Source organism: Melospiza melodia, chromosome 29 (assembly GCF_035770615.1).
Source record: "Melospiza melodia melodia isolate bMelMel2 chromosome 29, bMelMel2.pri, whole genome shotgun sequence".
Classification (NCBI taxonomy): Eukaryota; Metazoa; Chordata; class Aves; order Passeriformes; family Passerellidae; genus Melospiza; species Melospiza melodia.
In genome coordinates this window covers 5607923-5635000 of record NC_086222.1, presented here as the reverse complement: position 1 = coordinate 5635000, position 27078 = coordinate 5607923, and the positions used below count along the sequence as shown (strand labels likewise).

At 50.4% G+C, this 27078-nt stretch overlaps 1 protein-coding gene across 1 annotated transcript; it reads right to left on the bottom strand.

Annotated features, from left to right (window-relative positions):
* Positions 1-3281: 3281 nt before the first annotated feature.
* On the bottom strand, positions 3282-26498 carry ADAMTS8 (ADAM metallopeptidase with thrombospondin type 1 motif 8). Its single transcript, XM_063178251.1, has 9 exons — positions 25893-26498; positions 17694-17933; positions 16653-16785; positions 15667-15834; positions 14395-14693; positions 10908-11091; positions 10420-10592; positions 9578-9753; positions 3282-7556 (listed from the first exon to the last, which is right to left on the bottom strand). Exons 1-9 carry the CDS (start codon positions 26496-26498, stop codon positions 6824-6826), a joined length of 2712 nt encoding a protein of 903 aa, XP_063034321.1. The 3' UTR covers positions 3282-6823.
* Positions 26499-27078: the final 580 nt, after the last annotated feature.

Genomic DNA, 27078 nt, shown 5'->3' with positions numbered 1-27078 from the left:
TAAAGCATCCTAATTGTCAGGAGAAGAGGCTGAAGCAGGAATTTAGGAGGGAAACCTTTCTAAAAAGCTCTGAATTGCAACAGCCCCTCAGAAATGCCATTGCCAAGGAACCACAGAGTTCTTGGGCACGTGAGGATGGATTTATCAGGTGTTTGTGTGGGGAAAGAGGGATCTAACAGAGCAGAGGGGTTGTAGGACCAAGATGGATGAGTTGAGCAGAGGATAGGGGCAGAAAATGGATGTTATGGCTCTAGGACAGGGCAGGAAGGATGATTCCATCAGGAATAAGGATGGATTTGTGGCTGGAGCAGCAGGTGCTGGTGTGACCTTGCTGGGACACTGTGATCCTTCTGTCCAGGGATGATAAATTCAGCCCAGGGCTGAGGAGGGTGTTTTACGAGGTGAGCCTTGCAGAGTTTAGCAAAGCAAGGCTGGAATGGGTCTGACTGCTGTCCACAGACACATGGGGAGGGAGGGATGGACCCAGGAGAGAGGAAAATCATTGAAATAAAGAAGTTTTAGCACAAGGATAAGGGGGAGCAGCTCTCCAGCAATGGCTGGGGCTGGAGATCAGGAGAGCCCAGTCCCTGGATGGAGAAACTCTTGGGATCAAGGAGCAAAGGACCATTTCAACACAGAGCTGGAAATGTTCATGCCCGGGGGAAGCCTGTGCCATCCTACAGCCTCTACAAGTGCATTTCAAGAGGAAATATGCCCATAAAACATAATTACCCTGATGGAGGAGCAGCATTATGGGCAGCACAGGCTGGGGAGGTTCAGCCAAGGGTTGACCCCAAAGATTTCCCCTGGTGGGGCTACAGAGACCCATCTGTGCCTGGTGGTTGCCACTGTCTGTATGGTCCCATCATGGATGCAGTGTAAGAAATGTTCCCCGAGGTTTACTTCTTACCCCACGGTTCATTTTCTTATCCCACTAATTTTTTTTTAAAGCTAAATTGTGATGGTAACACTGATATCCTTAATTAAGGACTTTTCCCCTACTGGTAATATCACAAAGCCTTGGGACATTATCCAATATCCCAAAGCCTTTGCATTGTTGAAATTATTCAACTCAAACCCAGCGATGGCTACAAAACAAGGAAGTAAAAAGGTGGGGAAAAGCCAGGGCAGGCTGTCACCTTAATGAGCTGCTGTCACCTTAATGAGCTGCAAGGCAGGGCCTGTCCCTGTGCCAGGGAAGTCACACATATCTATATGTAATATATAGATATATATACACACATATATATGTAAAATTCAGTATATATATTGTATATTTTAATAATGTAAAATTATATATAATATATAATATATATTATATATATGCATAATATATATTATCTAATGTCTATTACAATATATATTGTATATATGCATAATATATATTATCTAATGTATAATATATTGCAATAATGTATAATGTATATGTATTGCATATTATAATAATGGCATAATGTAATGGTTATAATAGAAATAATACTAACTGTGAATATAAATATAATATACAATATAATATGATATGATATAAATATACTATACTACAATACTACAATACTATAATATACTATATTATAATAATGTAACGTAATGTAATGTAATGTAATGTAATATAATATAATATTAAATATAATATAATATAATATAATATAATATAATATAATATAATATAATATAATATAATATAATATAATATAATAATAAATATATAGAAAATGAAGCAGACATCAGGGTGGGCCTTCACCCAGCACATCTGGCAGGTATCCAAGATTCCCCTGCAATGAACCCAGGTATATTCTAACGAGGTGGCTCCAAAATTCCCATTGGCATAAACTAAATGTAGCCCTCCAGTGTTTTGGAGAGCTACACATCCAGAGAGCAGCAAATTCCACTGCCTCTGGTTATCCCACAGTAAAGTGAAGGAGTCAGAATCCCCTCTGGTTAAGTCCTGTTCAGGCTGTCTGTCCTAGTAAAGAGCAGAAGTATATATCTATATCTATATCTAATCTATATCTACATCTATATCTATATCAATATTTCCCCTCTGGTTAAATCCTGTTTAGGCTGTCTGTCCTAGTAGAGAGCAGAATTATCTATATGTATGAACAGATTTATATTCTCTATCTATCTATCTATACATATAATGTGAATGTATTATGTCTACATTGTGTGTATACAATATATATTTCTTATGTATAATATATACCCATCATGTATATATATATATTACCTAGAATATAACTAATTATAATTATCTATTACATACTGTAATATAGTTATAAAATTTGATGACAGTATATATGTATATTTTATGTATATATGTGTATATATTATATATAATATATATAATATAATGTATAATGTAACATATTATATATATATAATAAATATATTATAATGGATTAATAAGATTCTGAGTAGAAAATATATAAAGAATATATTAATATATATATCATAGAATTCTATGTATTTATATACATGTGTATATCTAATAGATGATGTATATATAGATATATATAATACAGTTAGAGTTCTGTGTATAATATATATTATGCCTACATAAATATATATGATGTATATATACATCATATACACAATATATTATATGGTTCTATAATGGTTTATGTATATTATATATATGATTTATGGTTCATATGTTATGGCTCTCCATTATTATTATTATTATTATTATTATTATTATTATTATTATTATTATTATTATTATTATTATTATTATTATTATTATTATTATTAGTAGTAGTAGTAGTAGTAGTAGTAATAATAATTTATTATATCTATAATATATATTATACTATATTATATTATATTATATTATATTATATATTATATTATATTATATTATATATACTATAGTATAATATAGTATACTGTCTATAATATAGTATAATATAGTATATATTATATACTATAATATATAATATATATTATATAATATATAATATATATTATATATAATAGTATAATATATTATCTATAATAATACAAGTATATAATATATACAGAAAGATATACTGTGTATGTATAGAAAAGAGGTACATGCTCATAAGGCATCTGCACAATGGAATTGCTTCCAAATTTCTGCAGAATAATTCTGGCTCCATGGGTTTTGTCTATTCTCTCATGTAGTATTTTGGTTCAGCATCTTAAAACTGAATGAACCATTTATTATCAATAAGATACGGAAAAGAGAGATTTGAAATCTCTCTGGGATGGAGATAATAACAGTCCTGAGAAAAGTGCAAATAAAGACAAATGCAAAGAGATAAAAGGCAGGAAGTCCTTTATTGAGGGGTAAAGGCAGAGCCACAAACAGACTGTTTTCAAAATTAAAAACAAATACAAACAATAGGCTAAAAATCAGAAAATTGTATTTTCCCCCCTCTCCTTAAGATGAATTCCAAAGCTTAATTTTGGTTGGGTTTGTTATGCTTACACAGCTTGGTGGGTACACCAGGGAGGAGGGAAACACCAGTCAGATACCAGAGTGGATAAACAATGAGCAGACATCCCTTCTCTGAGCTCCCTGCAGCTTCCAGAGAGGGGATGTGGGGAGCAGCATGTTAAAACACAGTCTTTTAAATCTCTTTTTTCTTTCTTTTTTTTTTTTTTTTTCTCCTTTCCAGCTACTGTACAAAACCAAACAGAAATTTGTAATAAATACCTAACACAAGAGGCTCAGTACATTGCTACAATCCTTCACTGAAGGGAAACATATATATATATATATACATATATATATAGCCTAATATATAAAACCTCTTTGACTTAAATCAGAGTAAAGGCTACTTGTTTTTACAGAAATCTGGGGCAGGAATTCCACTTAGCATCACCCACACCTCAACAGAGCATCACTGCCTCTGGTCCCCCCTCCTGGGGGATCCCCACCTTCCCTCTTGCTGGAAAAGCAGCAGGGTTTGCCCTAAAAAAGGAGTTTTTACATCCAGCAAAAAGCAGCCACACAGTGATTATAAAAGCCTGGAAAAACCCCTTGTCATGCACACATTATCCTGGGTGATAAATACAGACATTTTCCTTGGCACTGCCTCAGACTGATGTTCCTGACCCATCCTAAATGCTGGTGCTGACACTGGAGAGGAAACACATGCTGGCTTTGAGTTTAAATCCCTTGCAGACTCAGAGGGGAAAAAGGAAAATAACCCTGCAAGGCTACATGACTTTAGCATCCAGCTATTTGTTAGAACTTAAATTCCTGGAGATTAATTAGCAGATGTAGAACATTGCCCAAAGGTAGGTCTGTACCACAGCACAAACAGCTGCAGCTGGCCTTCAGGTTTTTTTTCCTTTCCTAATAAAAACAAAGGAACCAAGCACTCAATACCCTCAACCCTGGGCTGTAGTGGTTTTGATAGAAATCATGTATGGCAGATAAAACAGGAATATTTCATGTTTTCAGATGAATATTGAGGTTTCTGTCTTCAGAGGAGCAGCTCATCCCACCATCCCATTCCAAACCTGTCTGGACAGCCAGACAGGGTCTCACACGAGCTTGGCTCGCTCAGGCAAAAGGGACAAGGAAAAGGATTTGCTCCATAAATGTGAATGGGGAATCTGAAACATCAAAAATTCCAGCCCTCCTCCCCTTCCTATGAGAAAAAGGCAGATCCCACTGGAAATTCAACATTTTGCTGCCAAAAAGGAAGCCAAGGCAGGGTATGAGAGGAGCCTGGAGATACTGAATTGCTCATCCAGCAACAGCAAAATCTTTCCAAATTCCATCCCTGCTCCCCAGGCACGGGCTGCTGCCAGCACATGGCCAGGGATTGCTCTGGAAAGGGCAAAGTTCAGGGTCTGAACAGCCATCTGTGCTGGGGCCAGGCAGCAGCTGGGCTGGGGAGAGGGCTGGGGCTGCTCCCCACTGGGAAAGAGCAGCTCCAGCCTCGCCAGGCTTGGTCCTGCACCGAGAACTGCTCAAGGCTGGAGCTGGCACCACATCTGAGCACTCTCAAATGTCCCAGGAAAGCAGAGGTGAAGAGCAGCACTGGTCACCTCTGGCACCATCTGCAGATCCTGGGCTCATCCCTGCTGCACACCAGGCTGGTGAATTATCTCCAAAATTACAGCAGAGCTGAAAAAATGGGCCCACAGGGGACTGAAGGACAATGATGGGAAAGGAAATGCTGGCACACCAGAGTGCCTGCTCCAGAGGGCATCACAACAGGCATCTCAGAGTCAGAGCACTGCAGAATTAGGAATTAATTAATCCTCACAGTGACCCTATAAGACAGATCAGGTGTAATTAAGCCTTGGTTTTACAGCTGGGGAAACAGAGGTGTGGGGTACCAGCTCTAGGAATCACCACAGATGCTGGGGGTGTTTGGAGAAAGAGGTTTGTCACCTTGTAGATTATAAATCCAGCAGAAAGCACCTCTCACCTGTCCTCCTGCCTGATTCACGCCAGGATCTGGCTCTCAGCTTACTCCTTCTCCCATTCACAAAAGCTATTTATCTCCCAAGTGAAACCCACAGCTGATAAAACACTCCTCATGCTCAAGGACACCCACACTGCTGCAGGGAAAGGATGGTGACCCATTCCATGCCTTTTGTGAAGAGATCCCAGTTTTATCAGCAAAGACATCCACCCTGGACCTCCCTGACCTGCAGCTGGGATGGGGTGACAGCAAAACCAGGCTCCCCATTTTCTCCAGTGCCAAACCCCAGCAAACTTTACAAAAGCAACCTGCAACCACATCCAGCTCTTTGGAAACACCCTACAGATCTGCTTATTTTTCCCTTTAAGTTACAACTTCCCTGCAAGCAGCCAGCCAGAAAGGAAGAAAGAAAGGAAAAGAAGTGATTCCTCCCTGTTTTGCTGCCGTTACTCTCCCCTCTGAGGTAGACATCAATGTGGTGGGGATGAAGCACTGGAGAGTGAGCCCGTGGCACCCTGGCTGTCCTACCCTGGTTTGGTGGAGCCCGTGGCACCCTGGCTGTCCTACCCCACTGTGGTGGCACTGTGGCACTCTGGCTGTCCTACCCCACTGTGGTGGCACTGTGGCACTCTGGCTGTCCTACCCCACTGTGGAGGAGCCCATAGCACCCTGGTTGTCCTGCCCCAGTGTGGAGGAGCCTGTGACACCTTTGCTGTCCTGCCCCAGTGCTGTTAGCCCATGTCACCTTTGCTGTCCTGCCCCAGTGTGATGGAGCCTGTGGCACCCTGGCTGTTCTGCCCTGGTGTGGGGCTGCCTGTGGCACCTTTGCTGTCCTGCCCCAGTCCTGTTAGCCCGTGGCACCCTGGCTGTTCTGCCCCAGTGTGGTGCTGCTCGTGGCACCTTTGCTGTCCTGCCACAGTGCTGTGTTAGCCATGGCACCCTGGCTGTCCTGCCTCAGTGTGGTGGAGCCCTGGGCACCATGGTTTTCCTGCCCCAGTGCTGTGTTAGCCCATAGCACCCTGGCTGTCCTGCCCCAGTGTGGAGGAGCCCGTGGCACTCTGGCTGTCCTGTCCCAGTGCTGTGTTTGCCCATGGCACCCTGGCTGTCCTGCCCTGGTGTGGTGGCACCCTGGCTGTCCTGCCCTGGTGTGGTGGCACCCTGGCTGTGCTGCCCCAGTGTGGAGGAGCCCATGGCACCACTGCTGTCCTGCCCCAGTGCTGTGTGGCACCCTGGCTGTCCTGTCCCAGTGTTGTCTTTGCCCATGGCACCACTGCTGTCCTGCCCCAGTATGGTGGCACCCTGGCTGTCCTGCCCCAGTCCATGGCACCCTGGCTGTGCTGCCCCAGTCCGGTGGCACCCTGGCTGTGCTGCCCCAGTGCTGTGTGGCACCCTGGGCTCCTGCAGCCCGCCGTGGCTCAGCACTGCCGCAGCAGGCAGGCGCTGGTGGCCGGGGGCGGTCCCGGCGAGCTGCATTTCTCGGGGGCGGTGATTTTCCCCGCGTAGTCAATGCAGGAGGCGCTGCGCGTCCGCACGCCCTCGCCGCACGTCTGGGAGCAGGGGGACCAGGGACCCAGGCGCCACAGAGGGCAGGGCACGTCTCCACAGGGCTTGATGTCCTCAGGCTTGAGCGATCTGTTGCAGGCAGACGAGGTTTGACCCTCCACGTCCCGGCAGTCCACCGTGCGCCGCTGCCAGCCGGAGCCACACGTCTTGGAGCACTCGGACCAGTCCCCCAGCACCCACTGGGAGGTCAGCATCGGCCGGATGACATTGACTGACTTCTTCTCTTTGCCCTTCTGCTTGCTGAAAGGGACGTCCTTGGGGATGAAGAAGGTGTACTTCACTTTGGGTGGGAAGACCTCGCTGGCAATGGTCAGCAGCTGCACGGTCAGGGGCTCGGGGAGCTGTCGGAAGCTCTGCAGCCTCTCCAGAGTGGTCATGGAGCCGCTGTACTTGAGGATGGTGCCCTTAATGAGGATGTCCTGCTCCATGGCTGAGATGGCAAAGTCTCCATTGAGCAGGTACTTGCCCTCAAGGGTCTTCAGGGCCAGGTAATTCCCGTCGTGCCGGAGCCCCCGGTGGCTGCGCTGCTTGATGTCGATGTTGGTGGCTCCGGCGGGGATGGTGACAATGTCGTTGTAGCCGTACCTGCACGGGGCAAAGGGACACGGTTATCCTGCAAGATTTACTAAAAACACACTCATGTAAGGAGCAGCACGCAGGTGTAGGAGCATCAGAGGGGTAGGATGGTCGGGATGAACGGAGATGAGAGATCTCTGCAGCCAGGTCTGGAACTTGGGGTTTATTGCAGAGGGCCTGGGTGCAGGGCCCTGCTGAGAGCTGCCAGCCACAGCTCAGAGCAGGGCTGAGAGAAGAGAGGGGGAGAGAGGATGAGAGGGTGAGAGAGTAAAAGGGCAAGAGAGCAAGAGCGTAAGAGAGCGAGGTTCCTGTTACAATACCATAAATCTTCTTCTGTGTTGAATATTCTGATTCTCACCAACCAATCTAGTACAAGATACAAATCCTACAGCATTTACATCAGCCTATAAGAATCATTACATTACCATACTGTGTTACATTTTAAACCCTAAAAACTCCTCTTTGGGCCCCTTCTGCCAAGCTGTAGGGTCTGCTCTGACCCTTGGGCCTGTCTGCAAGCAGAGGGTGTTGTTCCATCAAAAGGGGATCACCTTCAGCCAGCCACACCATTGTTTTCCAGTTGTTCAGTAACTGAGGGATCTCAAAGCTTGCTTTCATTTCAATCTCGCTTATAGTTTCCATATTCTCAAAATCTTTTGCCAGACAATCATATTGATAAGGCTCTTCTGTTTCATCTTCCCCAACACTCGGGATCCTGGCTCTGAAGCCATCCCTGTGTAACCCTGAGCACTCAAGAGTTAGAAATATTGCAGATGTTCTAGATGTGAGCTCAGCTGGAAGGTTTCTCTGAATTTCGTATGAAAATGAGTGATGCATTCAAATGAACAGCTCTGTGATCACCAGCCTAGGTGGGAAATTCCCCTTGCTCCCTATATTTGGAAATGGTGAAGTGTTTGGGGTTGAAAGCCTGTCACTGGTTATGCTGAAGGATGGCATCACCTATTGACAGAGATAATACAGAGTTAATATAGATGTAGGTACAGATACAGCTATAGATGTAGAACAACAGAAGAGGAGGGAGTCTCTGCACTCTCAGCTCACTTTTTGAAGGGTTTTGCAGTCACCACTACAATGCAGAAGTAATCCCATTGCAGGATACAGAGGACATTCCCATGCCAGGGAAATATTTTCCTGCAGAGCCAGCCAAAGCACCAGGCCTCCCAGGACAGCACGTGGAAGGTTTCATTGAACCCTCGGCACTGTGACTCACACTGTGGGGCCAGCACAGGATCATTTTCCACGGATCCCCATGGTGGATGCTGCGGTCAGTAATTAGGTTCAGAGTATTTTGGAAAAAAGCCTTTGAGTCAAACTCTGCTCTCCGTCACCCTGGCCTCCCTCACCCTGATCTTAATGGGATCTCTTCTTGGCTGTAGCTCCTGTGCTAATCTCCATTTAGTCAACCACAAACAACTCATAGGAGAGTGGAAGCCCCGTTTCAGCTGTTCCCTGGAAGGAAACCATTTAGGAAATCTAATTTGACTGTGTGAGTCACCTCACTGCATGGAACTGGATGGTTGGGCTTTTGTTATGGTTTTCCAACAAAAGCCTTAAATTCTGCTCTCTGGCAAAGCAGAATTCCCAAATCTGTTGGGTGAGGGAAGTGACTGCCCCAGTGCCTTTGTCCAAGCATTCAAAGTCACCCCCAAGCCCAGGAAAAGGTTATTGAACATTTATATCACAATCAGCTCAGTGCTCTGGTGTGAAATGTGTTTTGTAAACTCGTTGGGGCAGATTTATTTGCAGTGGTGCACCAAGCCTGTCACATCAGTTATTATTATAGGAAATAAGCTCTACTTGGCTTGCATAATTCTGCCCCCAAAATAAACTGAGTTTAAGTCCAGGCGTCTGGGGAGGAGACCAGGCTCTTGCAATGCCAGCCAGCTGAGGATGCTGGCTTGAAGCCTAATATATTCCAAGCCTACAACTTTGGTGATAGAAAAAGGGGGATGAGAGAGGATGCTGGTGTTCCAGCCCATCCCTGCAGAACTCTCTCCCTGGTGCCTCACCTGGATCTGTTGAGCGAGCCAGATATTTTCCTGCACGTGGAGCCATTGCCACCGCACACCCCGCACTTGTCCAGCTTCTTGGAGGAGCCAATGACGTGGTCACAGCCAGCCTTGATGCACTGCCCATGCACACAGATGGAGAGGGTCTCTGGGCCACACAGCGTGCCATCGATCACCTGGGAAAGGGGGTGCACAGGAGGAACCAGGCATGAGCTCTGACATGGGGAACAGGAGTGATTCCCATCTACAGGAATCTTACTTTGGTGATTCCCATCACCAGGAATCTTACTTTGGTGATTCCATCTCCAGGAATCTTTCTTTGGAGACTCCCATCTCCAGGAATCTCACTTTGGAGATTCCCATCACCCAGAATCTTAACTTTGGTGATTACATCACCAGGAATCGATCTCTGGAGATTCCCATCACAAGAAGTCTTACTTTGGAAATTCCCATCTCCAGCAATCTTACTTGGGTGATTCTCATCACCAGGAATCTATCTTTGGTGATTCCCATCTCCAGGAATCTCACTTTGGTGATTCCCATCTAAAGGAATCTTTGGAGGTTCCCATCTCAAGGAATCTTTGGTGATTCCCATCACCATGAACCTATCTTTGGAGACTTCCATCTCCAGGAATCTTACTACGGAGATTCCCATCTAAAGGAATCTTACTACGGAGATTCCCATCTCCAAGAATCTTACTTTGGTGATTCCCATCTCCAGGAATCTTTGGTGATTCCCATCACCAGGAATCTGTACATATTCCCATCTCCAGGAATTCTACTTTGGTGATTCCCATCACCAGGAATCTTACTTTAGACATTCCCATCTCCAGAAATCTTACTTTGGCCTCAAAGACTTTGAATTCGCTCCTCCCTCGGGCTCGGCAGAAGAGTTTGCATCTGTCTCGGGGGGACACTCCGGCGTACTTGGGAACCCACTCCAAGTGATTCCCTTCCAGGTCAGTGAAGTTGTAGCTGTTGTACTTCTCGCACTGCTGCTCCCGAAAGCTTTTCCCTGAAAGGAAAGGTGAAACATGGCCCAAAATCCATGGGAAGCTGGCAGGAACTCCAGTCCCTGGCCATCACAGAGATGTGGGAGTGAGCTAAGGACAGGGAGAGCATGCAGTGAGGAGGAATGTTATGAAGGAGGAGCATCATGAAGAAGGAATCCCACACTCCTTCCATCATTCACAGCAGGTCACCGCCCCCAGCAGGAAGCTGTTGCTCCCCCAGATATGAATATCCAAGGGCGAGCAGAGCAATCCCTGTAGCGCGCTCTGGAGCAGCAGGGGTGGGAGCTGAGCGGGCACTGAGGCACTGCCATCCTTACCGTCGGGCGGGCACTCCTGGGTGTGGCAGGACTGGTACTTGGCTCTCTGGCCCTGGCAGTAGCTGCCGCCGTGCCGGGGCCGGGGGCTGTCGCAGTGGCGGTGCGAGAACTGGATCCCTCCGCCGCAGCTCCGCGAGCACGCGCCCCACGCGCTCCAGGGGCCCCAGCCGCCGTCCAGCGCCGCCTGCGAGGGGCACCGCGGTTGGGGTGAGATGGAAGGGTTTGCCTCAGGTACCTCAGTTTCCTCCCTGCAGATTCCCTCCCAGGTGTGTCAGTCACCTCTCCTTTCCCCACCCTGACTCCTCCCAGCACTGTCTGTCAGAAGGGCGTCAAGTGATTGGCAGAATTCAAAAGATGCCCTCTACCCTGAAGGATATTGGGCCATCCAGGTCCATTTGTCCCTTTGTCCCTCCTCTCCTGTCCCTGGTTGGTGGCTCCCTACCCTTTCCCTGCCCCTCTCCCCAGGGTTCAAAGGAGCAGCAACCACCGGCTCAGGGAGTTCTGTTGGAGGAACTGCTGGATTCAGAGGCCTGTGGGCCAGAATAAAGCTCTGGATCGAAACCATCTGTCACAGACACATTTTATGAAAAATCCTTTCTTTAAGATTTTTCCTCCTGAGAAGCTGAGAGGCCTCAGGAACAAAATGTAAACAATGATTATCTGCTGCTGTGGAATGCAACAGGTGCATCTGTGATTGGTCTCATGTGGTTGTTTCTAATTAATGGCCAATCACAGTGAGCTGGCTCAGACTCTCTGTCCAAGACACAATCCTTTGTTATCATTCCATTCTTCTTTTATTCTTAGCTAGCCTTCTGAAGAAATCCTTTCTTCTATTCTTTTAGTATATTTTAATATAATATATATCATAAAATAATAAATCAAGCATTCTGAAATATGGAGTCAGATCCTCATCTCCTCCCTCATCCTCAGACCCCTGTGAAAATGGTCACACCCTCCATCAGAACTGACTCCTTTTCCTTCACCATCACCTTAAAGCTTCTCTGCCAAGGCAAACCTGAGCTCCTGCAGGCCTGGACTTGTCTCCATGTGCCCAGCTGCAGCACCCAGGCAGCCCAAAGTGTCTGTGGGGTGAAACACCACACACCCAGCCGGCCAAAAGTGTCTGTGGGGTGAAACACCACACACCCACAGCCCAAAGTGTCTGTGGGGTGAAACACCACACACCCAGCCGGCCAAAGGTGTCTCTGAGGTGAAATCACCACAGTTGCCACCTCTTGGTCAAGCAGCAAGGGCCAGACAAGCCCAGGCATGCTCTATCTGGCTATATTGGTATTATTCCAATACAGAAGAAGCTGCTAAGCCCAGCCCTGAGCCTGCCCATGCCCAGCTGCTCCCTCCCAGGGTGAGCTCAGGGCTGGAGTAATGCTGCAATCTCCCCCAGCCCTGATCCAGAAAAGCACTTTGGCATTCACACAAAGTTAGTACTGACTTCCACCAGTCTGTTCACATGCTTCAAGTTAAGCTGGGCTTTGAGTTCTTTGCTGACTGACTCTGAAACTGCTGCTAATTTCCCCAGCAGGGCAAAAAGTCATGATTTAATTGCAGATCCACACTGCTTTTTTTGGTTCAGACCAGCCCACGGCTCAGTAGCAGACTTTTGTCTATGAGCTGGACTTGCCAGTAATAAATATTAACAAAGGAGAAACATTCAGAAATAAATCAGCCCAATCCAAAACCAAAGAGACAGCAGGGGTGGGGTCAGAGATTTGGAAATCCCAAAGGGTCAAGCCCCAGCCCAGCTGTACTGGCTTTGTGGAGGGGGATCCAGGGGTGGCTTCTGTGAGCAGCTGCCAGAAGCTCCTGCTGTGTCCAGCAGAGCCAACACCAGCTCCAGGATGGACCCACCACTGGCCAAGGCTGAGCCCAGCAGATGTGGTCTTGACCTTGGGGATAATGTATTTAAGAAGAAGAAAAAAATGTTATTAGGCAGAGAAGAGAGGAGTGAGAATGTAAGAGGAACAGCTCTGCAGATACCCAGGGCAGTGCAGGAGGAAAGGCAAGGATTCCTCCAGGTACTGGAGCTGAGATTTCCCCAAAATTCTGTGGGGAAGACCATGGTAAGGCAGCTTTGCCCCTGCAGCCCATGGAGGGCATGGGGGTGCAGAGATCCCCCTGCAGCCCATGGAGGAACCCAGGCCAGAGCACAGGGAGGCCTGAAAGAGGCTGTGACCCTGTGGGAAACCTGAGCTGGTGTAGGACCTGTGGAGAGAGGAACCCATGCTGGAAGGACTTGGGAGCCCATGGAAGACCCACAGTGGAGCAGCCTGTCCTGAAGGATTGACCCTGTGGAAGAGTGACCCACGTTGCAGCAGATTGTGGAGAACGTGCCCATGGGAAGGACTCATGGAGAAATTAAAGGAAAATTGTCTCCCATGGGAGGGACCCCACACTGGAGCAGGGGAAGGACTCTGACTCCTCTCCCTGAGCAGCAGCAAGAACAACCCACGATGAGCTGACCACAGACCCCATTCCTTGCATCCCTGCACCACTGGAGACAGAAGGGAGAACTGGGAAGGAGGGAGGTGTGGGGGAAAAGTGCTTTTAAGGTCATTATGATGATTTTGCTACTAATAAATTCAATTAACATCTCTAACTTGAGCCTGTTTTGCCTGTGATGGTGATTGCTGAGTAATTTATCTCAACTCATGAACCCTCCCTGCCCAGCTGTGGGGGGGAGTGAGAGGGAGGATTTGGTGGGTGCCAGGAGTGGACCTGGACACCACCACCATTCCTTGGTGCACCTTACCTGGGGTTTCAGGGCATCCTGCTGCTGGACACCACCATTCCCTGGTGTCCCCTTACCTGGGGTTTCAGAGCATCATGCTGCTGGACACCACCATTCCCTGGTGTCTCCTTATCTGGGGTTTCAGGGCATCCTGCTGCTGGACACCACCATTACCTGGTGTCTCCTTACCTGGGGTTTCAGGGCATCCTGCTGCTGGACACCACCATTCCCTGGTGTCTCCTTATCTGGGGTTTCAGGGCATCCTGCTGCTGGACACCACCATTCCCTGGTGTCTCCTTACCTGGGGTTTCAGGGCATCCTGCTGCTGGACACCACCATTCCCTGTGTGCCCTTACCTGGGGTTTCAGGGCATCCTGCTGCTGGACACCACCATTCCCTGGTGTCTCCTTATCTGGGGTTTCAGGGCATCCTGCTGCTGGACACCACCATTCCCTGTGTGCCCTTACCTGGGGTTTCAGGGCATCCTGCTGCTGGACACCACCATTCCCTGTGTGCCCTTACCTGGGGTTTCAGGGCATCCTGCTGCTGGACACCACCATTCCCTGGTGTCTCCTTATCTGGGGTTTCAGGGCATCCTGCTGCTGGACACCACCATTCCTTGATGCACCTTACCTGGGGTTTCAGGGCATCCTGCTGCTGGACACCACCATTCTCTGTGTCCCCTTACCTGGGGTTTCAGGGCATCCTGCTGCTGGACACCACCATTCCCTGTGTCCTTACCTGGGGTTTCAGGGCATCCTGCTGCACACAGCGCCCGTCCCAGCACAGCCCCTCGGCTTTGCAGGGCGTTCCATCAGCCCACGGCAAGCTGCCATTCTTGGTGTGGCAGAGGGGCTCCCCACTGCCCGTCCTGCACCACAGCTGGGCACAAATGTCCTCCTCCGTGGTGTTGGGGCAGTGCTGGAAGTCCTTGCCGAAGATCTGCTGGCATTGCTGGTCCAGGCTGTACAGGGCTCTCTGGCCGGGCAGCTCGGCAGGCAGGGACACGGGCTCGGCTGGGGCATCCAGCAGGCAGTCACCTGGGCAAGGCTCACAGTTAGGCTGCAGATGGAGCTCCCAGGCCTTGGTGCCACTGACTGGGCACCCCACACCTCTCCCCACGGCCTGGTTTGACTCCCCCTTCACCCCACACCCCCCCAGCTCTGTGATGTTCACGGGTCTGAGACATAACATAGGACAGACCTCGGCTGTTCATCAGCCAAACAGCCGGGTTTATTATTTGGGGCTTGCTCTTACAGGCAATTCAAAGCTCCCAGCTCTAAACAGCCTTTGGTCTAATCTCTACACCCCCTAGACTCTGAACTAGTCACATACTTGTATTTTAGGAGAGTTGTTATTGAAAGAGCCTGAGATAAGAAAAGGCTGTTTGGAGAGATGCTGCAGCTGACTGGTGTCACTGTCATATTTTCTGGAAAAATCTCTTTGCCCAGGATTCTTCTCCTGGGAAGCTGAGAAGCCTCAGAGAAAAAGGAAAACAATATTATCTCATTTGCTTCTCCTGTGTTTTGCTGCTTTGGAATGTGTTTGGACATTGTTTCATTGGATTCTGGTGTGAGTTGTTTTCACTCATTGACCAATTACGGCCAAGCTCTGTTGAAGCTCTGGAAGGAGCCACAAGTTTTCATTATCTTTCAGCCTTCTGTAAGTATCCTTTCTGTATTCTTTAGTATAATGTAAAAGTATAGTATAGTGCTAGAAGCTACCCTTGTATTATTATTAATAATAATAATAATAATAATATTTCATTATTATATTTTCATTATTATCTTTTGGCCTTCTCTAAGTATCCTTTCTGTATTCTTTAGTATAGTGTAAAAGTATAGTATAGTGCCAGAAGCTACCCCTGTATGGTGTAGAAGTTCTTTAATATTTATTCTTTAATATTATCTAGTATCATAAAATAATAGATCGGCCTTCTAAGAACACGGAGTCAGATTCATCATTCCTCCCTTCACCTGGGAACCCCACAAATACAACAGACTGGAGCCTTACCATGGCCTCCATCCAGGAACTCAGTGAGGTACATGGCACTGCAGGGGGACCAGGGCTGGCTCTTGTTGAGGTGGATGAAGAGCGGGGCCATCACGTGGTGCTCGCCCAGGGGCCCGAAGAGCCGCTCGCAGTTCTTGGAGTCGTCGTGGGGCATGCTGAGCACGTGGCCTGGGGAGCACAGGGATGGCACAGCTGAGTTCCCCAGCCCAGCCCCTGCTCCTCAGCAGGTGGTGTGGGGCACCATCTGTAAGTATCAAGCAGCTCCTGTGTCTGCCAAAGCTATTTGCTTCCATAAGTCAGAAGGAATAAAAACCTGCTTGGTCTGTCTTGGTGGTACAGGTGTGCAGGGCAAAGCAGCCCAAATTTTTATAAACTCAGAATGGTTTGGGATGGGAGGGAATTAAGGCTCCAGTCCCTGTCATGGACAGGGACACCTTCCACTACACCAGATTTCTCCATGCCCTGTCCAACCTGACCTTGAATGTTCCCAGGGATGGGGCAGCCTCAGCTTCTCTGGGCAAAAATTACTCAGTGCAGAAATGGCAAACCAAGGCAGAGACGTGCTTGATCCCATGCCTGAGCTCATCACAACAGCGAAATCATGGAATCACTGGGGTTGGAAAAGACCTCCAGGACCCTCAAGTCAAACCTGTGACTGATCCCCACCTTTTCACCAAGCCCAGAGCACTGAGTGCCAGCTCCAGGCATTTCTTGAACAACTCCAGGGATGGGGACTCCACCACCTCCCTGGGCAGCCCCTTCCAATGCTCAACAACCCTTCCAGTGAAGAGATGCACCAATTTACACCAATTTGGGCACTTAGTGTTTCTCCTGGTGCAACACAACTTTTATCAGTGTCAGAAGCTCCCCAAGGCTCCGTGGGTGATCCCCAGCCAGGAGATGCTGGTGCTGGGCAGTGCCACGACCCCTCCCAGCAGCAGGAGTGGAAGCAGCAGAGCTCCCCCTGGGAAGGGAGCCAGTGTTACCCAGTTCATGAGCCAGGGTGTAGGCTGCCTGCAGGCCCTCGTCCTCGATCACGGAGCAGCTCTTGTTGCGGTCGCACATGGTGCCGATGTCCGCCACGCCCAGCGTGTCACAGCTTTGGTGGCCACAGAAATCCTGTGAGTGCCAGGCAGGGGGAGAGGTCAGCAGGAGGAGGGAGCCCCACGTTCAACATCTCTGTGAGCAACCCACTGCTGGTCTGTGTCACAGACATCTTTTATTTAAAATCCTTTCCTTAGGATTTTGCCTCCTGAGAAGCTCGGAGGCCTCAGGAACAAAATGCAAACATTGATTATCTGCTGCTGTGGAATGCAACAGGTACATCTGTGATTGGTCTCATGTGGTTCTTTCTAATTAATGGCCAATCACAGTCAGCTGGCTCAGACAGAGAGCCGAGCCACAATCCTTTGTTATCATTCTTTCTTTTTTTATTCTTAGCCAGCCTTCTGATGAAATCCTTTCTTCTATTCTTTTAATATATTTTAATATAATATATATCATAAAATAATAAATCAAACCTTCTGAAACACGGAGTCAGATCCTCATCTCTTGCCTCATCCTCAGACTCCTGTGAACAATGTCACAGGTCTGTGATATGATGTGATGTTCACACGTCTGAGGTGCAACACATGACAGACTTTGGTTGTTCATTGGCCATTGTTTGGGCTTGCTCTTACAGGCAATTCAAAGCTCCTGGCTCTAAACAGCCATTGGTCTAATCTCTACACCCCCCTAGACTCTGAACCAGTCAAATGCTTGTATTTTAGGAGAGTTGTTATTGATTGAGACCTCTGTCAGTCAGCCCAGAGCCTGGTTTATGTCCCTGGGCTGGATTCCTTATTTATAACTGGATTAATGTTCAGTACCAGTCAGCTTGTCCTGCCACAGGGCTGCACCCCAAATGGCACCCCCCAAACTGCTTTGCCGCGTTCTTTGCACAGTGGGGCACCCACCTCCACAATCAACCCCCTTCTCCCCCTCCAGGGATGCCCTGAGCCCTCTCCCTTCTGCGCTGGGCTGCTGACCTGTCTGGTGAGGAGGATGGCGGTGTCGTAGTGCTCGGGGTGCCGGTCGCTCGGGGGGTTGAACCTTTGCTGCCAGCTGCAGAAGTTGCGCAGGGTGAGCCCCCCGTTGTCAGACACCTCGGGCCCTGCTGCTGCCTCCTCCACCACCAGCACCTTCACCACCACCAGGCTGATGGAGTTCCTCAGGCTGGGATGCTTGTAGATGCGAGCTGCCATGGACATCAGGGTCAGGATGTGGTTCTGTGGGGGAAGAGATGGGCAGGCAGAGCCTGGGTAAAAACTCTGCTGCAGGGCGATTGGTTTTGTTTGAAAAGAAAGAATCAGCCTCATTTATGAAGGGGCTGATGGACTCAGGGCTGCCTTGCCTGTATGTGATGCTTTACACCTTGTGCTGGTGGACAAGCCCTGCATCCCCTCCTCCTTACTCTGCATCTCCTCTCCCATGAACTCTTTGCACCTAGAAATCCCTCTGGAAGAAATTCCTCAGGGAAAACCTCATTCTGGAAGGTTCTCTGCATATTCCCAAAGCATTAACCCTGCCCTCGCTGCCCCAGGGCAGGAACCAACTCACACACACCTTGCTCAGCAAAACAACCCAGTAAAACTTCTGCCTGTGCTGCTCACAGGGTTTGAACCCAGCAACAAACTGGGACTACAACACTTTGACAGCCAAGACTTTGCCCAGCAGCATCTCCTGCCTGGTGATGACCAGGGATTACTTAATATGTCAAAAGCGCCAGCGATGTTTAGGCTGATGTAAACATCTTATCAGAGCATCAAAATTCCTCCTCTGCTTGGCACCACTCACAGCCCCGAGTCAGGAGTAAAAAATGCAGCTATTACACAACATGGTATTGGGAAAGAGAAAGTGGCTTCTCTCCTCCCCAGACAAATTACACCCTGCAGTCTCAATTCAGAGCCTAATTAAAGTGGAAGGACTCGGTGGGAGCCCTCTCTGATAGCCAAGTTTCACCCAAAATACATTTCCTCAGCAAAGCTGACTCTGTGTGCTCATCCATCATGGTACTGCCAGGACAATGCCATTTTCTGAGACACAAAATGCTGTTTTCTTAGCAAATGAGGGAGATGTTGAGTGAGATACAGCATATTTGCTGCACCAAGAGCCACTTGCCCAGGGCATTTGTGGCTATTTTAAATTATTCTGCCACATTTTATCCTTCCACTAGCAGCTCCACGTAAACAGATGTTTTGTTTCAACAAGACATATCCCAAGTCCTCCCCAGCTCATTATCCAAGGGCAGGCCCCAGCAAGGCTGCTGGGAGCAGGGAATAGACTGGTTTATTTAGACTGGCCAGATCTCCACGCCATGACTCACATCCATGCAACTCATGTCACAGAGAAGTCACTGCAGAGGCAAGAAATTGAGGAGAGAACCCCACAAGGCTTCAACTTCAATTTCAATTCCATGAAACTTGGGGGAATTGTTCACCCTGTGGGGAAAGTCCATTGGGAACTTGGCTAAAAATATCACAAAGCCTTCTTAAAATTAGGCCCCAGAAGATCTAGAAGGATGCTCTGTGCTGGAGCTGCTCATCCTGGGATCATCCCTCATTTCCAAGGGAATAAATCTGTGTCCTTTTCTAACCCATTAGAGGTTTCTGTCCATAGCAGTGGATTTGACCTGGGAGATCTCAGTTCATACCACAAATCCCCCAGGACACCAGCCCTCACATCCTCACATCCAGCCAAAAACCTCTTTCAGCAGAAGGAACACAGGGACTTGGAAAACATCTGTCCACCTTCCCTGTGTCTGGAAAGGGAAGATGGAAAGCAAACCCAACAAACAGCTATTTAGTGAAGATTAAAAGGTCAAATCCACTTGTTCCACCATCTGGTGTCTATTTATACCCATCCCTGGCCCATGCAGGAATGGGTTGGGTTTCAGATGGACCCTGAGTGCTCTGGGGAGAGCAGCAACCCACCTGCACTGCCTTGGCTTAGCCAAGGGCTTGAAGCCATGGCCAAAAGCAAATTACGGATCCTCAGGGCTCAGGAGAGGCCAGCTGAGTGCTTTTGGCCAACAACAGGCTGAATCCTGCTGGTCCCATCCTCCCTCTGCCTTTGCAAACCGGCTCTGGCCCGACCATCCACCCAGGAGGGAATGCTGCCTTCTCCAGGGTTTCCTTCCCAGCACTGAGGCTGAGGATGTGGGGATTGGGATCAGGTGCAGGGCAGTGTTTTGGGCTGGGTTTGAGGAGCTCAGGGCTGCAAACACCCTGGGCAGAGTTTTGGGTTTGGTTTGAGAGCCCAGGGCTGCAAACACACTGAGCAATGTTTGGGTTTGGTTTGAGCTCAGGGCTGCAAACACACTGGGCAGAGTTTTGGGTTTGGTTTGAGGAGTTCAGGGCTGCAAACACCCTGGGCACTGTTTGGGGCTGGGTTTGGGGAGCCCAGGGCTGCAAACACCCTGGGCAGTGTTTGGGCTGGGTTTGAGGAGTCCAGGGCTGCAAACACCCTGGGCAGTGTTTGGGCTGGGTTTGAGGAGTCCAGGGCTGCAAACACCCTGGGCAGTGTTTGGGCTGGGTTTGAGGAGCCCAGGGCTGCAAACACCCTGGGCAGTGTTTTGGGGCTGGGTTTGAGGAGCCCAGGGCTGCAAACACACTGAGCAGAGTTTTGGGTATTGTTTGAGGAGCCCAGGGCTGCAAACACCCTGGATTGTGCCTTCTTGCCAGGCACTGCAGCCCTGCAGGCACAAGGAGCTTCCCTGCCATTTCCAATCAGCATCCTGGGAGATCTGGCAGGATGTCTGGTAAACACAGCTGCAAAATCAGCCTCGTACTGCTCTGGGGGAGAGGACACCAGTGTGAACCAGAGAGGGTTGTGGAGCATCCCTTCACTGCACTGTGGAAGGTGATATCCAACAAACCTCCCCTTTTTCCCCCAGCTGCAATCCTGGGCTCCCTCTGTTCTCAACATCAAATTCCCCCTAAAAATGAGGAGGGATGACTTTGGTCTGCCACACAGCAGCTCTGAGGTCCTCCTGCCACAGCATCACAGTGTCTGGGAGAGCCCTGCCCTGAGCCAGGCACTGCCCTCCAGCAGCAAACAGCACAGGCAGAGGGACGGGAAAAATAACTACAAATCAGAGCAAGGGCAGCTGAAGTGGTTGATTTACCCCCATTGAAGGACTGAGTTTTCTGATGCAGGCTCTTGCAAACTCTGCCTGCATTCCCTTTCATGGGAACCACTCAGAAGCTGAAGCCTGGCATTAATTTTTAATTATTATTATTATTATTTTGATAGGTGAAACTGGTCTTACACAGACACTATTATTGTGCTATGCACAGAATGATTTAATGCTGCTGGACCCACCCAGGACAGAGGGACAGCAGGGAGCACCCACAGAACACCCCAGCACAACCTGGCTGTCCCCAAGGTGTGGGGAGCAGTGCTCAGCCCAGCCTGGGGCTGTAGGATTGTCTGTTGGTTGGGTTTTTTGCTGTTTTCTCCCTAAAAACCAGCATTTCTGCAGAAGAAAGAAAAGCTGAGATTCTGGAGCACAGGCAGATGGAAGGGAGCAAATCCAGGGATGGAAAGGCTGCCCAGCTTTTAAAAATCTGCTGGTAAAACCATCTCAGGTTGTCCTGTCCCCCAGGGGCTCCATGTGGAGCTCCCTGCCTGGCTGGGGTGCCCAGGGGTGCTGGCTGCCCTGCCAGCCTCCTGTGGGCCCAGAATTCCCTCACAAAAAGGGAATTTACCCCCAAGGGAATGCAGGCAAGCCAGGGGAGAGGGGCACACCTTGCCACCCTGCTGCTGTGCCTGGCTGCCCTCCTGCCTGCCCAGCTCTCTGCCCATCCCTGCTCTCTTTGCCACATGATTTTCCCTCCCTTCTCTTCCCCTCTTTGCTGGATATTTGGGGCTGAGCCACAAAAGCAGCAATTAGCTTTGTTCAGGGCAGGGGAAACTGAGGCACATCCACACTGTCCCCACCTCTGCAGAGGCAGAGATGGAGTAAATGAATTTTTAATTATTATTTTTAAATTATTATTATTTAATTATTATTCTCCCATCCTAAGAGCATCCCAGAGCAGGAGTGCTCCACTCTGGGAGCCGGCACATTTCATTGTGCAGCCCTGAAGTGCAGCAGCTGTTGAATATCCTGGTGTGAGGTGAGTGCCCCAGCCAGAGGAACATTTAGGGGGGCTGCCTGCTCCTCCAGCCCCTGCCCCACTCAGGATGCAGCTCTGGGTCACCCTCAGGGGACAAATCCCAGAAGGAAAGCTTGTGGATGGCAGCATCACGCTGCATTCCCTTTAATCCCACTCCAGTTGCCTTTGGGATGGGCTTAGGAGGAGCTGGCTTCTTTTCTCAATGGATTAAGTGAATTTACCCACTCACACTGCAAAATACCCTAAAGCAAGGCTAAGAGCCAGACACAGGGGGACCTGGGGCTTCAGGGTGGCTTTGGATTTACCTCCAGTCCCTGTGGGTGTGGGGAGAGCCCTGGCTTTGGATTTATGTGCAGTCCATGTGGGAGAGCCCTGGCTTTGGATTTACCTCCAGTCCCTGTGGGAGTGGGGACAGCCCTGGCTTTGGATTTATGTGCAGTCCATGTGGGAGAGCCCTGGTTTTGGATTTACCCCCAGTCCATGTGGGAGAGCCCTGGTTTTGGATTTACCCCCAGTCCATGAGGATGTGGGAGAGCCCTGGATTTGGATTTACCCCCAGTCCATGAGGATGTGGGAGAGCCCTGGTTTTGGATTTACCCCCAGTCCCTGTGGGAATGGGAGAACCCTGGCTTTGGATTTACCTTCAGTCCCTGTGGGAGAGCCCTGGCTTTGGATTTACCCCCAGTCCATGTGGGAATGGGGAGAGCTCTGGTTTTGGATTTACCCCCACTCCATGTGGGAATGGGAGAACCCTGGCTTTGGATTTACCTTCAGTCCCTGTGGGAGAGCCCTGGCTTTGGATTTACCCCCAGTCCATATGGGAGAGCTCTGGTTTTGGATTTACCCCCACTCCATGTGGGAATGGGGAGAGCCCTGGTTTTGGATTTACCCCCAGTCCATGTGGGAATGGGAGAACCCTGGCTTAGGATTTACCCCCAGTCCATGTGGGGAGAGCTGGCAGCAGGACCCTGGCAATGCCCCATGCCCTGCACTCCTGTCTGCTCTGAAAGGGAAGGGTTTGTACAGAACTCCTAAAACCTCATCAATCTGCCTGGAAAAGCCACAGAAGTCAGCAAAGAATCCCAGCTTTTCCAGACTGATCTGATTCTGCTGTGGTCCCCAGTGATTCCCAGCCCTGGGAGTAGGAAGGACAGATTCCTCACTCGGAGGGGAGGAGGGAAAGGGGATCACAGCCATTGTGCTTGCAGAGGAAAGCTTGGAAATGTGTCTCATCTGCACCCGAGAGACTGGAGAAATCCCACCACAGGAATCCCCTCTGGCTGCCAACTGGCTGGGGAGGCTGCAGCTGGCTTTTGGAGCTGCCTGGTGCTTTAGGTGTCCTGGCAAATGCTCCCAGCCATGCAGAGCAGCCTCACAAGTTCAGCCCAGCTGCAGGTGCTCAGCCCTCCTGCACACAGGCAGGGTTAGCCCTGTCCCCTGCCTCAGTTTCCCCGTTCAAAACCCCACTCCACTCTGTGAGTAATGCTCACAGTGCCTTTGTTTTCAAGCACTTGGGATCCTCTGCAAGAAAAATGCAAAAGCTCCTGTATCCAGGCAGGACATCCCTGCAGGTTGAACCCTGCCACATCCCCCAGGATTTACTGCCCAGCACTGTCCTGCTGCTGATGCCCTCCCAAACACCCCAACCATCAAGCCCAAACAATGATTAAACCCCCAAATTTCAGGTCTAGTTCTGCTCTCACCTCACCATTCCCTCCTGGTTTACATCAAAGTACTGATGAAGGTAGAATAGGCTCCTATTGTCTAAATTAGGTTAACAGCTGAGTTATAAAGCTGAAATTGATGGGAAATAAATCACGAACAGCTGAAATTGATGGGAAATAAATCATTTTCCCACCACAAGCATGGCATTGATTATAACTCTCCACGCTTGAGTGCATCTTGGGGTGACTCTTCTGCTCGAGCTGTTACAACTTATGCAAGAAAATAACTGGGAATACAAACAATGCTGGTGACCTTTTATAAATATTTGGTAATTAAAGTGTGGTTACAGGAAGAAAAGTCATTATATAAATATGGCTTGTTCTGACTCAACAATTCTACTCCTTGGGCATCTCTCCTAGATCTCACCAGCACTTGCCACTGCTTTTTTCACCCCACAAGAAAGGTATTTAGGCAGAAGCAAGATTGCTGTGCTGCTCCTTGCAATCTTGTTCCAGAGAACAAAAGACACAGAAACACAGCAGGTGGTTTTCTGGTTGTTGTTTTTTTAGCTGCTACACCAGAGCTGGTGGAAGTTTTCTCCCAAATATTTCAATTTGCTATTACTCTATTCATCCAGAACAAGATCTTTGAAGGTTTCCTTCCCCTCCCTGAGAGCTGGTGTGAAGATCTTGCTCGAGGGGCTGAGGAAATGATGGTGAAACGGGAGCCAAGCAGACACATCACCCAGCCCAGGGCTGGGGCATCCAAACCAGGCAGGGTGCCTGAGTTCCAGCCCCTTGCTCATGGGTAGATGCCATTTCCTCTCCTGCTGCCTTCACAGACTGACCCAGAGGGCTGCTGCCTTTTCCCCAGCTCAAGCTGGGCATCATCAGGATTTCCCCCAGTCCAAATAAATCACTTTATTTCTAGCAATGTAGACACCCTTGGGTGTTGCTTTCAAACCATCAGGTGCCCAGCTGGGTGCTGAAGGTTCACTGTATTATTTTTTTCTGCCCTCCTGGGGAATCAGAGACCAACCTCACACTGTGGGGTGAGTAATTCCCACCACCATTTATAGTCTTGCTTAAAAATTCAGTTGACTCCAAACTCTTTTCTGAGCCCTGTGAGCACTCAGGGTACCTCCAAGTGCATCACCCTTCACTCACTGATCCTCTGCTACCCGATCCTGCCAAGCAAAGAGCAAAACCAGAGTGATGCTGAGCAGCTGAAATCATCTGAAGCCCCAAGGTTTAACATTTACCAAGGTCCAGCCTAGCCTGAGCAGGGCTGCAATTAAAGCACTGCTTTGTTAAGGAGCAGAGAAGCCCCTAGGGGAAGGATAAAGCCGGTAGAAGTGGCAAAGCCAGGCTCCCAAAGCTGGTTTCAGCTTCCCAGCTGCTCCCTGCTGAGCCCCAGCTCCAAGGACTCTTCTCCCAGCCCGAGAATGAGCAACTTCAATGCACAATTATCCCGTGCAAAGACCTCAGAGCATTTCAATGGCGCAAACCTGAATTCGGAGCTGAATTTGGAGCAGCCACGCCTGCGGGGCAGGGGTGGGGAGCTGGCTTTGAAAAATGACCCGGTGCTGATGAACGAGGCACATGGACAGACCCGGAGAGGGAGACGTGGGGGCTGAGGCACCTCGGACTGTGCTCCTGGGGTCTCCCCAAAAGCCTGGTCGGGGCAGGCTCTCTGCAGAGAGTGTTCAGGGAGGGTGAGAGTCGCTGGTGGCTGAGGGGAAGGGCTGTTCATCCATCTGCTCAGCGCTAACAGGTGGCTCCGGGCAGGGATTGTGCATTACTCAGCCCCTGCTGCATTTACTACTGGCCCCGGCTCCACTCGGAAGGGAATTAAGCCATTCCTGCGGCTCTTCCCTCGCAGCACAAGGGCACTGACCCGCCCTGTCCCGCACCTTTGGGGACACCTTTGGGGCTGCAGGGACATCGCGGTGCCCGGTGTGCAGAGCCAGCTCGCTGGCTCTGGGAAAGGCACCGGTGCGTGCAGAGCCAGGCTCACGGGGCTGGGAAAGGCTCCCAAACACTCAGTGAGCCCCACAGATCAGCATCGCAGAGCTGCTCCGGGGATTGGCAGCCCCCACACAGCCAGGGAAGGTGGGACCGAGGTTCCTCGCTCACCCGAAGCTGTCTCCGGTGTCCCGGGGCTGGGGGGACACGGCAGCGGGCAGGGCAGGAGGGGCTGGAGGAGGAGGAGAGGCAGAGCGGGATGAAGGATGCGTGTGTAGGGAGGACGGAGGGATGAAGGCTACGGACAGGCGGTGGGAGCGCAGGAGCGGAGCCGGGAGGAGGCGGAGAGGCGGCCGGGACGGGAGGATGGAGAGACAGGAGCGGCACAAGCACGGACAGAAGGCTGCGGCCAGGGGGACGGCGGGCACCCAGCCCTTACCTCCACGTCCTCGCCGTAGAAGCGCACCATGGACGCGTCAGCCACCAGCAGCGTCTCCACGTAGCGGGCCTGCGACACGAAGCGCAGGGCCCTGCGGCGCGGCCCGGGCTCGGGGCCGGGGCTGGCGGGCCGCGCTCCCGGCGGGGCCGCGCGGCGCCTCAGGCGGTGCAGGCGGCCCCAGGGCGGCCCGGGCGCGGCCGGCCCCAGCGGCTGCAGCTCGTAGGCCGCCCCGTCCAGCAGGAAGGCGGCTCGCAGCCCTCCCGCGCCGCAGCTGCTGAGCACGGCGGGCGCGTCGGGGCTGCCCTCGACGGCGCCCGCGTAGAAGCAGCCGCGGCGCGGCGGCGTTGGCGGCGTTGGCGGGCGGCGGCCGCCCAGGCGCTGGAGGCGGAGGCGGGGGGCCAGGAACGTGGTGTCGGGGCGGAGGCGCAGGACCACGGCGCGGCCGAAGGCGGCCAGGCGCAGGGCCAGCTGCCCCGGGGGCGCGGGCAGGCGGGCGGGCAGCACGGGCTGCGTGTCCCGCGGGGGCGGCGGCGGCAGCGCCCAGGCGTGGCACAGCAGCAGCAGGTGGAGCGGGGCCCGGCCGGCCAGCAGCGCCCGCCGCCCCATCCCGGCACGGCACGGCACGGCCCCGCACCCCCCGGGCTCTTCCCCCGCAGCCTCCGCGCCGGCCGCCGAGCCCGCTGTATTTATACTTTCTCCCCCCGGCTTTGACATAAGAGGTTTATTTTTGATCTCTCGCTGTTCTCCCCACTCCCCTCCCCTGCCAGCCGGAGCCTGGGGGAGGAGGAGAAGTGAAAGAGAGAGAGAGAGACAGAAAAAAAAAAACAAAAAAACGCGACCGAGAAAAAAAAAGAAGGAAAAAAAAAATCAAAAATATCCCCCCAAACCAGGGAAAGGAAAAAAAAAAAAAAAAAAAAAAAAAAAAAAAGAAAAGGGGAAAAAACTAAAAAAGAAAAACCCCAACCCACTTTTGGATACGATTTGAGGCCAATCAGGCGCCGGCAGCCCCGCCTGCCTGCAAGTGTCAACTCCAGCCTGTTGCTCTCCCAGGATTAACCCCTTCTTCAGCCCCAGCGCTGCCCGCACGGGTCTGATCCTCCCCAGGCTCCGGGGGTCCAGCCCCTGATAGAGGCGCTGGCACAGTTCCCCCTCCACCGGCACGGAAGGGTTCACTCCAGAGCGCTGA